General features: G+C 35.9%; 1 protein-coding gene across 1 annotated transcript in view; it reads right to left on the reverse strand.

The window, feature by feature from the left end:
• The window catches only part of LOC106879956 (zinc metalloproteinase nas-15), a 38,459-nt gene that overhangs the window by 1,552 nt on the left and 19,875 nt on the right, over positions 1 to 17,032 (reverse strand). Inside the window, exons 7-8 of the mRNA XM_089348909.1 lie at positions 7,176 to 7,351; positions 620 to 843 (exon numbers count right to left, since the gene is read on the reverse strand). Of these exons, the coding sequence (XP_089205035.1) occupies positions 626 to 843; positions 7,176 to 7,351 (394 nt within the window). The 3' untranslated portion in view covers positions 620 to 625. The remainder of the gene's footprint in view (positions 1 to 619; positions 844 to 7,175; positions 7,352 to 17,032) is intronic.

Here is a 17,032-nt window from a genome sequence, read left to right on the forward strand (position 1 = left end):
AAATCAGTTGGCTAGTTCTCGAGGTGTAATGATGCACACATACAGACAAACAGACACACACACAATCTAACTTTCATATATATAGATATAAAGAGATATTACTTGCTATCAACAAACAATACTGAGTAATATATTAACTGAATATGTTAAGCATATGATTATTTACAGTCCGTAAGATAGAATATAATGAAAATTATTTATGAGAGTAGTTGTTTGGTTTAAGAAGTTTGCTTCACACCTAAGTGGTTTTGAGTTCGAATACCACCTCACAGTGTAACACCTTGCGAAAATGTCTTCCACCATAGCCTCCTTGAGTCAACAATTCATTGCCCAGTTTAACATCACAAACTGGCCTATTAATGTCTTTAGCGGGTTCAGTATAAATGAAGCATTTGTCTCAAATTGCTAATCTAAGAATAACTTCCTCCCTTCCTGCCATGTTAGAGAGGCTTTGAAAAAAGTTACACATGTTTCATTTTGTGTGCAGGATTATATTCGTAACAGTATCACTTGAAAGAGATCAAAACCAACATTGGATGAAATGAGTCCAAAATTTATGCGAAGCATTAGAGATTTAATGACGGAATGAAAAGCAATTATAATCCAAGTTCAAACTTACCCATCTCTAACAACGATATAACTTCTTTAATTCCATAATGTCTATGGAGCTAAGGTGACTTCGTTGGCCAATTCGAGCTCCTATCTTTTTGGGAATAATTGTAGGTTTGCTTCTATCTCGTGCAAATGCATGTGCTCCATAGTGCATAAGGGAACTATAATCGTATGGAAATCCTTGTGTGTCAAGAGTCGGTGGGAAAAATATTCTAAAATTACTTTCTCTACCTAAGGAAATATTTAAATAAAACGTTTGACAATTTTACTCCTGCATAAATTATTTCAGAAATACATGCGCAATTAAACACAAAATTTTTATATTTATGTGTATATATAAGAGAAGTAAGGAAACAGAAATGATTGACTGACGGAGTGCTTTAGATTGCTGAGGTCTAGTTGAATTTCATTTTCCTGATAACAGTCATAAATGTAAATACACGCGCATGCATCCCAGGCCACCCAACACAAATTATATGAAAAAATGCAAAAGTGGTCAGAACCTTATTAACTGAGATAGGTCGTTCAAATTGCATAAATTGATAGAGAAATTCTTCCTCTATACGAGGTACTATTCAGTATCACAACTCCCAAATTCTCTGTTGAAAAACTTAATCAGATGCATATCTACACCCTTGTACCTATTTCCCCACAGCCACTTTCACCTTGTCTGCATCATCATATAGTTGAAAAACCGTTCTTCATTGGATCGAAGAGATGGAAGTCGAAGGGCGCCAGACTCGGACTGAGCAGTGGATAGGAGATCACTGAAAAACCCAATTCCCCAATTATTTGATTTATTCCCAAAGATGCGTGTGACAGCGTATTCTCATGGTGAATGCAGAATATTTTTAGATACTTGTTCGATCTCTTCTACCTAATTGCTTCTCTTTGCTGTCTTAGAGTTTCAATGTATCGCTCGTTTACGCTACAGCCGCGTTCAAGAAAATCATGGTGAATTACGCTCCTTGTCATTCAAAAAAAAAAAAAAACAATACAAAAATATTCATCTTGACTTTCTGTGCCAATCACAGGCTCTTGAACTTCTTAAGCCTGGGATAAATGGCGTGACGCCATTCCATAAACTGAACATTCATTTCCGGATCATAAAGACACGGCCATGTTTCATATTCCTGTCACCAGATCGTAAAAGTAAAGCGTATTTTAATTGACTTCAAACGCTTCTAGACTATCAGAGCAGATTTCCCCCGTTCTCTCCTTCACCCACTTTACGGTGCCAAAAGTATTCTACCATCTTCTGTAATTCACTGTGAGCAAAGTGCAGCACCTCACAGATTGTGACTCGTTTGTTCGTGTGAATCAATTCATCCACTCTCTGGCTATTTGTCTCAGTGGTCGCAGTTGATGGTCGCTCATTGCTCGGTTTGTCATCATCTATTGCTCTTGTCAGTGGTGTCGTTTCAATAAACATTCAGTAACTTTCCATGGAGATCGAATAATTTGCACCCCTTTTGGTCAAAAACTCAATGGCGGCACATGGCATCCGCTTGGAACCCATTATTTGCCTGAAATGAAGAACTGGAAGGAAAGTTACTATGCAGGAACAGTTATTCTCTCAGTTTGTACAAATAAAAAAGGTATGCTCTGCTTCGCAATACTTTCGGTACAACCCTCAGCTACATATGTATGCATGTAGGTTTTCACAGAATGTGTTTATACCAAGTATACTTCTATACACACACACACAACCACATGGATATATATATATATATATATATATATATATATATATATATATATATATATATATACATGATTCCAAGAGAGTTAGTGGTTGTGAATCCAACCAACTAAGGGATAATATCTATCCAATATACTGTTGGTAGAATACCCAATTATTAATACACAAGTGTTTTTTCATTGCATGGAAATTACACTATTGAATGTAATAAATGGGAGAGGGTAAAAAGTTGTTTTATCCTTAATTTATACACCAATAAGAAAATGGAGGGGATTAAGAGGTGGTATTCATCAACTTTTAGACATTATATTATGTCCATTTATTTATTTTTTTAAATAACCATTATAACAATATACATACATGTATAACATAATATGCTTTACATATATAATGTATACAAATATAAAAATACTAGTAATTATTAAAATATATAACGTAGAACATAGGAAGTAGAATAGTATCTTACATCTGTTTCAGCCAAGAGGTTATAGTACCCCACTTTACTTTCATCCCTTCAATGAACTGAAGTATTTGGTAGATAAGATTAAGGTACTTGGGTGTGCCTCTGGGCTTCGTCAGAGAGTTTAGAAAGTTCATAAGGTTAAGTTATAAATATAAATACATATATACACACTTTTACATATGCATACATATACATAAATATACATAGATACATATCTATACATTTATATGTATATGTATATGCATATAAAGGAATCAATTATTATTATTATTATTATTAAGTGTATTATATTATTGCTATTAGATAACGTATAAACAGAGGAAAGAAAAAAATATCAAAAGAGAAATGATAGTGAAATTTAGATGATCAATCTATCTTAAGATTATTGTAGTTATGTAGGAATGAAAAGGTATATAAATGAGGAATACACACACACACACATATATATTTACGTACAAACATACCCATATGTAGACACATATTTCATGTGTTGAGAAGGGAGGATTGCTGTAGTAGTTCGTATTTTTCTTTTTATATAATTGTAATAATTATACTCAAACACACACATATATATATATATATATATATATATATATATATATATATATATATATATATATATATATATATATATATACACATATGAATAAATATGTGGTATGTTTTCTATTGATGGCTTGAGATAAAGGTCCACAATAAGTGGGTAAGAGTTGTGGACCTTTATCTCAAGCCATCAATAGAAAACATATCGCATATTTATTTATATGCATATATATATGTTTGAATATAATTATTATAATTATATAAAAAGAAATATACGAACTACTACAGTAATCCTCCCTTCTCAACTTATGGGTATGTTTGTACGTAAATGTGTGTGTGTGTACATACATGTATTCCTTATTTATATACCGTTTCATTCCTATATGACTACAATAATCTTAAGATAGATTGATCATTTTAAATTCCACTATTATTTCTCTTTTGATAATTTTTTTCTTTCCTCTGTTTATACGGTATCTAATTGGAATAATATTATACACTTAATAATAATAATAATAATCGATTCCTTTGTATGCATATACATATACAAATAAATGTATAGATATGTATTTATATATATTTATGTATATGTATGTATATGTAAAAGTGTGTATATATGTATGTATTTATATTTATAACTTAACCTTATGAACTTTCTAAACTCTCTGACGAAGCCCAGAGGCACACCCAAGTACCTTAATCTTATCTACCAAAAACTTCAGTTCACTGAAGGGATGAAAGTAAAGTGGGGTACTATAACCACTTGGCTGAAACAGCTGTAAGATATTATTCTACTTCCTATGCTCTACGTTATATATTTTAATAATTACTGTTATATTTATATTTTTATATATTATATATGTAAAGCATAATGTGTTCTACATGTATGTATATTGTTATAATGGTTATTTAAAAAATAAATAAATACGCAAAATATAATGTCTAAAAGTTGATGAACACCACCTCTTGATCCCCTCCATTTTCTTATTGCTGTATATATATATATATATATATAAAATAACCAATTCATAATATATATACTCAGATTAAAGCGGCATTATCCAAACAGTTGACTGAAAAATGATGAGCTAACTCAGTCTAGAATCGAACCTACATATCAACGCTAACGCAGCTCCTTGTGCATCCGATCCGGCTAGACGCTCACCCATAAATTTCTGTCAAATTTTATGTATAGAGACCGCTGGACAACAAAGATTTAGCTACTTGGGGAAAAGCATGTTTTAGACTAAATCGAGGATGCTGATTCCGAATCCGCATTCAGAATTGTTCGAGCACGTCAGGATTTGAGATTATAACTATACTTTCGGCTAGATATAGGCCGTATTATAAAATGTGTTAAAATGAAAGCGGTCTTAATTCAAAATAAAAGAAATAACAGCAATAAAACAAACGTTTGCGTTGTCCCTGGAAGTTGTTTTTTTATATTTACTACGGATTACTTGAAGATAACCTTCTTCCTACACCTCGATCCCTGGATCATACATGTGTGTGTGTGTGTGTGTGTGTGTGTGTGTGTGTGTTGTTTTGCGAGGTGCGTCGCGGTCGGTTGCGTCGTTTTCGCAGAAAGAAGTATGTTGTTGCCAGTTGAATGTTAGACTGCAAATTCGAATTTCAACACAAGACTACATTTGTTTGTTTCCTTACTAATTTACGGATGAAGCTTGGTAGAGACTATGTATTTCAAGTTGAAAAGGATGCATATTAGTTTCTTCAAGGCAGAATTTAACAGTTCGGATTCTCCGAAAATACAACAAAGGTATTTTATTGATAAATACAGTTCAACCGTTGGTTCTGATTGTTCAATTCTCGTCTCCAATTGTAGAAAGTTGCATGTTTTGTTGATGAGAAGGTGGTTATTTTTGAGTCGGGTTTACCAAGTATAACGATGGTATGTAATAATTGAAAGAAAAGGAGGAGAAACATTTATTGGTTGAAATGGCCACTTATTTTCATCCTTACAATGTAGTACAATGTTTATTCGCAGTACTGATATCCATTCTGTAGTTAGTTAGAATCATTTTTTGCTGACTGCTAGAAGACTGGTGAAACAAGGGGAGGGAGTAAGAGAGTCGACCTCTCTAGGCTGATAAGCAGACAGGGAGAAAGTTGTATTGTTGCGCGATGACAATCCATAGGTGAAGGGTGAGAAATAGATACTCTTCGGTTTGGCACCAAGTGACCAGAGAGGTAGCACCGATTTAAGGTTCCGTATTTATAATTTTTCTAAGTTTGGTCAGGATAGACAAAGAATTTTCCATATCTGATCTGTCTCAACCCTATTTAAACTGAGAATGTTTACTTAAACGATAGAAATTAACTAAGAATGACAGTTGACTCTCATAAATTTCTAAGTGTCAAAGTCGAGAACAATCGGAAGAGAACTTATAGGAAAATGTATTCGGTTCTGAATCCTGGCTTAGAACCTAAGAAGCTATTCGTTAACGCGCGCGCGCGCATGCATACATACATACATACATACATACATATAGATATACACTATGTGTGTATGTGTCTTTGTGTCCATGTTTATCCCCAACACCGCTTGACGACTGGTGTCTGTGTGTTTACATGTCCGTAACTTAGCGGTTCGGCCAAAGACACCGATAAGATAAGTACCTGGTTTCAAAAATTAATAATTATTCCATTCGACTCAAAATTCTTCTTGGCGGTGCCCCAGCATGGCCTCAGTCTAATGACTGCAACAAGGAAACAATAAAAGATATAATCCGAATTTTGTGCAGTTAATCATATTGTGATTTGTTACTTAGTCGGCAGTTATTCATATTGAGATATTTGCTATTTTGTCGGCGGTTACTTTGTATAGTGATATTTGTCACTTTGTGTGGAGGCGCAATGGCTCAGTGGTTAGGGCAGCGGATTGACAGTCATAGGATCGCGGTTTCGATTCCCAGACCGGGCGTTGTGAGTGTTTATTGAGCGAAAACACCTAAAGCTCCACGCGGCTCTGGCAGGGGGTGGTGGCGAACCCTGCTGTACTCTTCCACCACAACTTTCTCTCACTCTTTCTTCCTGTTTCTGTTGTACCTGTATTTCAAAGGGCCAGCCTTGTCACACTGTGTCACGCTGAATCTCCCCGAGAACTACGTTAAGGGTACACGTGTCTGTGGAGTGCTCAGCCACTTGCCCGTTAATTTCACGAGCAGGCTGTTCCGTTGATTGGATCAACTGGAACCCTCGACGTCGTAAGCGACGGAGTGCCAACAACAATTTGTCACTTTGTAAGAGAAGATATTTTGATTTTCGGATGGTCTCGTCCTCGTTATGGTTCTTGCTTTTTTTTTCTTTTTTCTTCAATTTAATTTTGATTTGTTGTGATGATTTCTCTGTTAATTTTTTTTTTTTCTTTGAGTCCTGATTATGCAAGTGTTTTAGTGCATATTTGATTCTCATGTACTGATTCAAATGTTTTGGTGCGTATAATTGTATACATAGTCACTTATTGGGGGGGGGGGGGGGTGCGAGGCGGGTCTTTTCCAATGTGTATTCTTTCTAGTGTTGCTTTATCTCAGTTTGTGAAATATTTCTCGTGCTTATGAACTGAAAGTGGCCTAATTAGAAAACTCAATAGTAATTAATATGTACAAAAATAATATGAAGGAGGAGGGTTTGAATGTGCATGTGAGAGAGACAAACTAACAAGATAATTTGTGTTTTGTGTTTACCTCTTCACCAAAGTAAACTTTTTGTGATATTTCTCCCTATAATTTCTACATCATGTTTCACGGTACCTACCACGAAGCATACGTTAATTATGAAGTCTAGTGACAGAAGTCTGTGAGGTTACTATTAGCGATAATCATTTACCCAACTTACCTTTAAGAATATTACTCTCGACAACTGTGATATAATGGTCCCGGTCGGGTCTGCTCTGCTCATGAAAAAAACCCAAGGCATGTAACAGTTCATGCATAGCAATTCCTTTACGTACACATCCGCGACCGAGGGTTACTGTCTGTAGACGATTTCTGAATCCAATAGAACTGTGACAGCTAAATAAATTAGATGTAGATTATTTAGTTTTCATTATTTATATCGAAGATTGTTTTGTGAATTTGTTTTTTGTTGTTTTTTTTGTTTTTGCTTCTTGTGCTTTTTTTTTTTTTAGTTTCTTTTTACAATGTACATATTTTTCAAATGCATACAAATGGATTTTAGGAACTAGGGGTATACCAAGGACCGAGAGATTGAGGTTGTGAAGGCAGGACTGGACACAATAAACCATTCCTGTTTCAGTTGATATATTGCGAGTCTCTGTACTCCTGCACAACTTTACACCTTCATATACATAATGTATGTGCAAGTACGAGAGAGATATAGTGCGCACGCGTGCATAGAATCTATAAGTACAAATTTTTCTTTATCTGTGACAATATTGATAATACTGTAACTTTCGGCAGAGAAATTGACAGGTGAAGTAATTGATATGTAACAGAATGACTACAGCCCAGTTGTGAAACCTGCGAAAGATGAAAAGAACAGCCATAATAATTCAACTGTTTGACACATTTCATAATCTTATGTTTTTACCAGTCGAATATAAGAATGTACGAAACAATCTGTTTATCTGATCAACGAACTCTTCTCGTAAAATTGACGTGCAAATGGTTGAGTACTCCACACACATGCATACCATAAGGTAGTTCTCAGGGAGATTCAATCCCACACAGGATGTAACAGGGCTGGTCCCTTTGAATTACAGCTACAACTCATTTTTGCCAGCTGAGTGGACTGCAGTAAAGTGAAGTAGAGTACCTTGCTCAAAAACATAGCACCGTAGGGAATCGTACTCATGTATTTACTACCGTGGGCCGAATATCCCTAACCACTGAGCCACACACCTTCTCTCTCTTAACCGTAGAGAAAAAGAGTGAAGCAACAGAGACAATTAGACTGAAATACGATCGATCTTTTCTAGCTTCTTTACTTTTAACTGTGAAGAAGAGGAAAAGACATTTAGTAATGAATAGAGGAGTAAGTCTTTCGGGTGTTTACGTTTTTATTCTGGGAGTTTTAGAACAATCGAGTGTTAGTTCTCTCTTCTTTCCCCCACCCCCGGTACTTATTCGCCTCCTGTCATAGTTCTTCGTATCTTTTAGTTGGTGGGGAAAGACTGTTTTTTTTCAGGCACTTTTAATATTTTCTCTACAAACTACAAACAAGCCCGCCTCCCTTCCTTTTTTTCATACAAAAACTAATGCAAATTTCGAACGGGGTATAGCCGTGAAAAGAACCCAGAAAAATGGGAGTACCCCCTACAAAATGGGTGGGGGAGAAAAGTTGCCACGAAATTCAACGCTATACTTTAAACGGTGTCTTCTAGTATAGCCTCGGGCCGATTAAAGCCTCGTGAGTGAATTTGGCAGACGGAAACTGAAAGACGCCCGTCATATATATATACATATATATTATATTATATTTTTTTTATGTGTGTGTTTGTGTTTGTCCCCCCACCACCATTATTTAACAACCGATGTTTGTATGCTTGCGTACCCGTAACTTAGCTGTTCGGCAGAAGAGCCTGATAGAATAAGCACCAAGCTTACAGGGAATAAGTCCAGGGGTCGATTTCTTCGACTAAAGGGGAATGCTCCAACATGGCCACTCTCAAATGACTGAAACAAGTAAAAGATTACTAGAAGGTTCTTTGAATATGTACGATGTATTTTAAAGTTAAATAGTAATTCTGTTTACGTTTGCGAAACTGAGATATTTTGGTTGGATTATATAATTATCGGTTTTACACGTCTTTCTATATTCCGTAACTGACACAATATAGAAACATTTCTCTTGGCACCTGCACACAATTTACAAATGCTTACATTTTTATATTTTCCGTGAATGTTTCACGGGTCCAGCTAGTAGTAGTAGTAGTAGTAGTAGTAATGATTATTATTATTATTATTTTTATTATTAAGGCGGCGAGCTGGCGGAATCGTTAGCAGCCGGGCAAAATACTTAGCGGCATTTCGTCCCTCTTTACGTTCTGAGTTCAAATTCCGCTGAGGTTGACTTTGCTTTTCACCCTCAGGATCGATAAAATAAGTACCAGTTGAACACTGGGGTTGATGTAATCAACTCATCCCTTCCCCAAAATTGTAGCAAAATTTGATACCAGTATTATTATTTTATGTTTGACTTTTGTTTTGCATTTGTACAAGTTGGATCCAAGTCTCACCCAGAGACCTCAAGAGACAACAAATTAGAAGTTCTATTATTATTATTATTATTATTATTATTATTATTATTATTATTATTATTATCATTATTATTATTATTATTATTATTTACTTTTAATCTGCATGTTTGTTACAATCACTCGCCGAGACACCCAATTTCCTAGGGCGAGTGAAGGATACAGTATGACTGAAAGCTTGGGAAGGACAAGTGGCAGGGGCAGTAGCGAAAAATCTTCATGTAATACAGCACATCATGTAATACAGCAGAATCATTTGGATTTTTCTAAGACCTGGTTCTCCTGGGATATTATCTAGATGTTTCTGACATCCCTTTCTCGTCTAGTTATTATTATTATTGTTCAGTAGTTTTATTTTTATAACGTACTTTCACTTCACTACCGAGCGCAGCTCTGTGCGCCTTGGGTATGTGCTGTGGTGCTCTTATGTTTACTGTATTGAAAGTGTTTTGCGTAGAATGTGTGCAGTACCCAGTAGTGCAATTTTCTGTATGTTATATATATTTGTAAGTCCTGGTGTTTTTGTTATGTATTTGTCTGAATATTTTTTTATTATACCTAAGGCACCTACTATGATAGGAATTGTTTCTGTTTTTAGATTCCACATTCGAGTTATCTCTATTTCCAGGTCTTTGTATTTTGAAAGTGTTTCCATTTCTTTTAGAGAAACGTTGTCATCTGCTGGTATTGATACATCAATTAGAAAGCATTTTTTTTCTTCATGATCTTTGACAACTATATCTGGTCTATTTGCCTTAATTTCTCTATCTGTGTGTATGGTTGCTTTCTCGTTTTCTGTGACCTTTTCTGGCATGTGTTTATACCATCTTTTTTCTGTTGTTATTCCATAGTGTTGGCATAGCTTCCAGTGTATATAGGTCCCAGCTCTGTCATGTCTGTGAATATATTCCTTCTTAGCCAGGATTGGGCAGCCAGAGATAATATGATTTATTGTTTCTTGTCCATCTCCACATATTCTACAGTTACTTGTTATATTTCTTTTCATTATGTGTTTTTGGTAATTTCTGGTGGGGAGGCTTTGGTCTTGTGCAGCAATTAAAAATCCTTCAGTCTCTGCTTTGAGTCCTGAGCTTCTCAGCCATTGCTGGGATTTTTCTCTGTCTATTTCTTTCGCATTTAGTTTAGCCTAGTATTTACCATGTAGGGGCTTTTCTTGCCATCGTTTTATCATGGTCCGTTGCTGTTCTAGTTTTAGTTTGGATTTCATTTGTTTTATAGCTTTTGTTGTTTCTTCTTCTTTTTCTTCGTATTTGTTAGGTAGATTGATTTCTTGTTTGTATTTGTCAGCTTCCTTAAATACTGAAAACAGTTTTTTGTTTTGCTCGTGTTTTGTGGCTATTTGTATTAGTTTCCCTTGCTTCTGGAGTAGGTATTTTTGCAATCCTATGGTGGTTATTTTATAATAGTTTTCTAACTGTATAAGACCCCTGCCACCTTCTGTGCGTTGTATATATAGCCTTTCTATGTCAGATTTTGGGTGGTGCATCCTATATCCTGTCATTATTTTTCTTGTTTTCCTGTCTATTTTACATAGTTCGTTTAGTGTCCAGTTAAGGATGTTGTAGCTGTAGCTTATAACTGGGACAGCTAAAGTGTTGATACCCATTATCTTGTTTTTAGCATTGAGCTCTGTTTTTAGTATTGATCTAACTCGTCTATAGTACTCTTTCTTTATGTTTTCTTTCATTTGTGTATGTTGTATCCTATCTAGTTCATTGACTCCTAAATACTTGTATGGTTGGCTTTCGACTAGTTCTCTTATTTCATTGGCTTTATCTAGTGTTATATTGCTGCTTTTAACTAATTTTCCTCTTTTCAGGGTTGCTTTGGCACATTTTTCTAATCCGAATTTCATATCTATTTCCTTGGTAAAGCCGTGTACTGTCTGTAGTAGTGTTTCTAGCTCTTTGTCGTTTTTAGCATATATTTTAGGTCATCCATATATAGAAGGTGGCTGACTGTTTTTCCATAGCATTTGTAACCGCATCCAGTTCTATTTAGCAATTCTGTTAAAGGTGTGAGTGCCAGACAGAATAGGAGTGGAGAGAGCGTGTCTCCCTGGAATATTCCTCTTCTAATGGGGATGGCTTTCGTTTTCACAAGTCCCTCTTTTGTTTCGAGCTGTAGCACTGTTTGCCATTTGTTCATTGAGTGCCCTATGTATTTTATAATAATTGGTGCCACCTTGTTTATGGCTAGCGTTTCCAGAATCCACGTGTGGGGAACACTGTCGAAGGCCTTTTGGGAGTCCACCCAGGCCATACTGAGGCCTTTCTTCTTTCTGCGGCTGTCTTCAGTTATGGCTTTATTGATCAATAATTGATCTTTACAGCCGTATGAGCCCTTGCCACATGCCTTCTGCTCTTCTGGAAACAGGTTGTTATTTTCCAGGTGTTTACTCAATCTCTGCGATATTATTGCAGTAAAGGCTTTGTAGATCGTAGGGAGACAGGTTATAGGTCTATAGTTTTGTGGTTTCTCCGTTTCTGTGGATTTGGGGATTTAGATGGTTTTCCCTTTTGTGAGCCATTCAGGCATTGTCTCTGCTAGTATGTTGTTAAAGTTTTCTGCCAGCTTTTTATGCATTCCTGGCAGGTGTTTTAACCAGAAATTGGAGATCTTGTCGTGTCCAGGTGCCTTCCAGTTGCTTAGTCTTTGCAGTGTCTGGGTGACCTCTTCAGTTGTTATAGGGGCCCAGAGTTGCTCAGGTGCTAAGTTCGTTGTTTTAATGGTCCTTTTCTGGGGTTGTTGCTTCACCGACCATATTTGTTTCCAGAATTTCTCTAGTTCTTCTGCTGTTGGTGCTGCATTAATGTCTATTTTATTTTTACCCAGTTCTTGGTAGAGCTTTTTGGGGTTGGATTTGAACTGTTTGTTTTGTTCAAAGAAACGCTGGCGTTTCTCATACCGGCGGATCCTTTGTGCTTTGGCAAGGATGTCTTGTTTTAGTTTTTCTTTTGCCTCAGGTAAGTCTTTTTCTGTAATGCTGTATTTGTACAGTATTTTTGTTTTCTTCTTGTTACTTAGTTGTGTTGATTGTTTACTAATTTCGTTGAGAATCGATAAATCTTTTCTCTTTTTTTAAAATTTTGTTCTGGATGTTATTTATCCACAAGGTCTGTTTGGGTGGTAGAACTCCTGTTTGGATGGGTTTGAGTGAGTATCCTGCTTCTTTTGTGGCTGCCGCATATATTATGTCATTTAGCTCAGTGATATTGCCTGTTGTTTCTGTGGTTGTTAGTTCCGTGACGGCCAGGTTTATGCTATTTATTATTGATGTTGTTTTATTGTCTATTTTGATTTTTGGGAGATATAATCTGTGGTCCATTCTAAGATCTGTGGTTTTCAGTTCTTTGGTTATTCTCATTTTCATTGTATCGTAATTATTAGGTTTCCCTTCGTTATTCCCAGGCTTTAGATTTGTTTTGCCTTCCTTTTCATTCATATGTTTGTCTGTGGTGTTCTGGATTGGTGCTTTTTGTACACTATTATACATCTCTACGGTCTGGGTTTGTTGTTTTTTGTTTACTTCGTTTTTGCCGGAAATGTTACGTTTGTCCTCGTGTTTTGCTATCTCAGTGTTTATATTATTATTTGGCATTGCTGTGTGACTACTATCTAGATTTTCCTGATGTATTTTTACTTTCAATTGTTCTATTTCTATTTCTGATATTTTTTTTTGTTGCTTTTAGAATATATCTTCTTGTGTTAGCTAGTTTGTTAGGGTTCATTGTTTTATCGAGGTCTATATTTACATTATTTTTCTTCCATATTTTATATGTATGTGTTGTTGCGTTTTCGTTTTTTGGGTAGAGCACTGCTGTGAAATAGGCGTGTAGGATCGAAATGTATTCCTCACGTGTCCATTTATGCCGTTTTGGTTTTGTTTGCGGGACATGAGGAACAACGTCCGGCCCTTTATTTTGACGGTCATCGTTTTCGTACGGTATCGGTTCGTTTATTTCTGTTGTCAGATTGTTTTGCACGTTCAGATCTTCGTACTTTTTTCGTAACAAGCTTACAGTACGCACTTCTCGGTTGTTATTCTTGGGTGGAATAATACCGGTGTTATTTAATCTGTTTGTAATTTTTTTGTACATGGTGTTTTTGGGTTCGAAGATGGTCTGATTTTGATGTAACACGTGCGTTTACGATCGCTGTGCGGGTAGTGGAGGTATCAAGTTAAAATACATCATTATATTTGGAAAAATAGAAATAAATTTCAATGAGTATTACTTACTCGGATATAGTCCAACCCTTTGTCAGCTATTTTTTGGCTCCATGCGATGTCTTTATTTCCGATGTTTTTGGATAAGTTTCGGAGCAGTGATTTATCGTTCTCACATGTTAAACTTCCCCGGTGTAGTCTCCTTAAACTTCCCCGGTGTAGTCTCTTAAACCTCCCCCGGTGTAGTCTCCTTAAACTTCCCCGGTGTAGTCTCTTAAACTTCCCCGGTGTAGTCTCCTTAAACTTCCCCGGTGTAGTCTCCTTAAACTTCCCCGGTGTAGTCTCTTAAACCTCCCCCGGTGTAGTCTCCTTAAACTTCCCCGGTGTAGTCTCCTTAAACTTCCCCGGTGTAGTCTCTTAAACTTCCCCGGTGTAGTCTCCTTAAACTTCCCCGGGATCTATTTTAAAACGGGGGCGCCAGTATTTTCTTAACGAAACACTAACGAAACACTTTGAAACTTGGGACACTGGTAGAATGTGTCATATAAAACATCTTTTACTCTTAGTGTTCTTAACAAAAAAAAGGAATTCGCAAGTTATTCCATGTTAAAGTTGTCGTATTTCTGTAATTTCAACCAATCACTGACGTCTATTCAGCTCAATAGAGTTACTGCTGGGCGGTCATAAAAATGTTATTCCCTGTGACATATTTCATCCGGTTTAATCGTAATTTATACGCATATATTGTTTATATAATAAATTACGCTGTGCGTATCTATGTGTGTAACAATTTTAGAGTTCGGATTCTAGAGTTAGGGTTAGTTTTAGGGTTAGGGTTAGGGTTACGGTTACGGTTAACAGTCTAGTTAGGGTTAGGGGATTAATACGATATACACCGTTACAGCGCTAACTGTTTTCAACTGAATAGACGTCAGTGATTAGTAGAAATTATCGAAATAAGACAATTTTTTACATGAAATAAATTCGAATACAAAAATATTTTTCTGTTCTATAACACAAAATAGATAAGTATACGAAGTTTGAAAGTCTTTCCGTACCAAAAACACTACATAAAACATAAATGAAAACTGGCGCCCCCGTTTTAAAATAGATCCCTTCCCCGGTGTAGTCTCCTTAAACTTCCCCGGTGTAGTCTCTTAAACTTCCCCGGTGTAGTCTCCTTAAACTTCCCCGGTGTAGTCTCTTAAACTTCCCCGGTGTAGTCTCTTAAACTTCCCCGGCGTAGTCTCTTAAACTTCCCCGGTGTAGTCTCCTTAAACTTCCCCGGTGTAGTCTCCTTAAACTTCCCCGGTGTAGTCTCCTTATCATTATTATTATTATTATTATTATTATTATTATTATTATTATTACTATTATTATTATCATTATTATTATTATTATTATCATCATCATCATCATCATCATCATCATCATCATCATCATCATCATCATCATCATCATCATCATCATCATTATTATTATTATTATTATTATTATTATTATTATTATTATTATCATTATCATCTTCATTATTATTATTATTATTATTATTATTATTATCATTTATGATTTCCTTTCCTTATTACTTTATTTCAGCTGCCTTAGTAAGGGCATCCTTCGGAGGCCAAGATTAGCAAAGACACTTTTGTTTTGTTATGCATGCTAAAATTATCATCACATTTATTCCATTTTAGATGAAGAGTGCTTTCTGTAGTATATGGGCTGTACCCATCAAGGTTATCTTTTGTAGTTCACGGAGATTGGAGTTACCAGGGAGTTGTTTAATATACTTCTCAGCTCCCTTCTTTATCATTCCCAACGCATCAATCACCACTGGTATTATCGTAGTACTAAGCTTCCACACTTTTGTGATTTCAATTTGCAGATCTTTGTAGCTTTTCGTATTCCTTTCTTGAGATATTTTGATCTTGTGGGATAGATATATATATTAAGAAGTTCTTCTGTTGTATCCTTTATCACAATCGAGTCAATTTTTCTGTCTGTTTGTATTAGGAAGTTCTAAAGGATGGTGACGCCCTCACCATTTACTACATCTTCTAGATGGTGCCTGTGCCACATATCTTGGGATTTAATTTTGTAGTATTTACAAGCATTACAGTGGATGTACTGCCCTAGTCTGTCATGTCTTACGAGGTACTTCTTTTCGGCGAGGACTGGGCAGCCAGAAACAACATGATCAATTGTTTCTGTGGATTTACCGCAAATTCTGCTCGGGGGGTCAGATCTACCTTTAAGGACGTTTGCATGGTAGTTTCTGGCAGGTAAGCCTGATCTTGCGCTGCAATAACAAAACTTTCTGTTTCCTCTTTCAGACCTCTCCCTTGTAGCCATTGGTATGTTAGATTTTTATCAATATCTGGCTTGGACAGGCGGTTAGGGTATTTTGTATGCAGGAGCTTACCTTTCTAGTTGTCTTCAATATTATTCATGCAAGCCTTCTTTGCGTTTTGCTTGATATTTTTTGCATCAATGATAGGTTTGACACAATTTGGATCTCTTTGATCTTTCTGATTGTTAATTTCTAAATCAGGAGAAGCAATGGTAGGTCTGTCAGTATTTGGGTGTCTTTGGTCATTCTTATTGTTAACTTGTAGGCCAAGAGCCTTTTTAAATTTCTGACTAAGCTTCATGTCTAAAGCTTGCTTGGAATCTTCATGCTTCAGTGCAGTTCGTAAGAGCACATAACTTGTATTAAGGTACGTTTCATGGCCTATTATTGCTGATTTCAAGGATTGTTCGAGCTGTATCAGACCTCTTCCACCTGTTTTTCTTGGGAGATAAATCCTATCTACATCTGATTTTGGATGGTGCATAAGGATTTTCCATCCATATTCTGCATGTCAGTAAGATTCCACTTAATGATATCGAGGCTATATGTGGTTACTGGTATGGCCAAAGAATTGATTGCATTAATTCTGTTAGCATCATTAATTCTGTTAGCATCATTAATTCTGAGTTTAGGACCATTCTTACCCTTCGGTAGCTTTTCTTGCGGATTTTCTCTTTTATTTTAGAGTGCTGAATACCATCACCTTCATTGGTTCCCAGATATTTGTATATTTCGGATTGGTCTAGGTTTCGAATAGCTGTGGTAGTATCAAGTTCTATGTTTTGTGCCATTATGAACTTGCCTGCCTTGAAAGAGCCTTTGCACATTTATCATATCCGAATTCCATACCTGTATCAGAGCTGAATTCTTTGCCATTTTAGATCATATATAGAATAGATGATTAATAATCTGGTCAAAGACCTTATAGCATTATTCAG

This window comes from Octopus bimaculoides, chromosome 3 (genome assembly GCF_046866305.1).
Source record: "Octopus bimaculoides isolate indiv1 chromosome 3, ASM4686630v1, whole genome shotgun sequence".
NCBI lineage: Eukaryota > Metazoa > Mollusca > Cephalopoda > Octopoda > Octopodidae > Octopus > Octopus bimaculoides.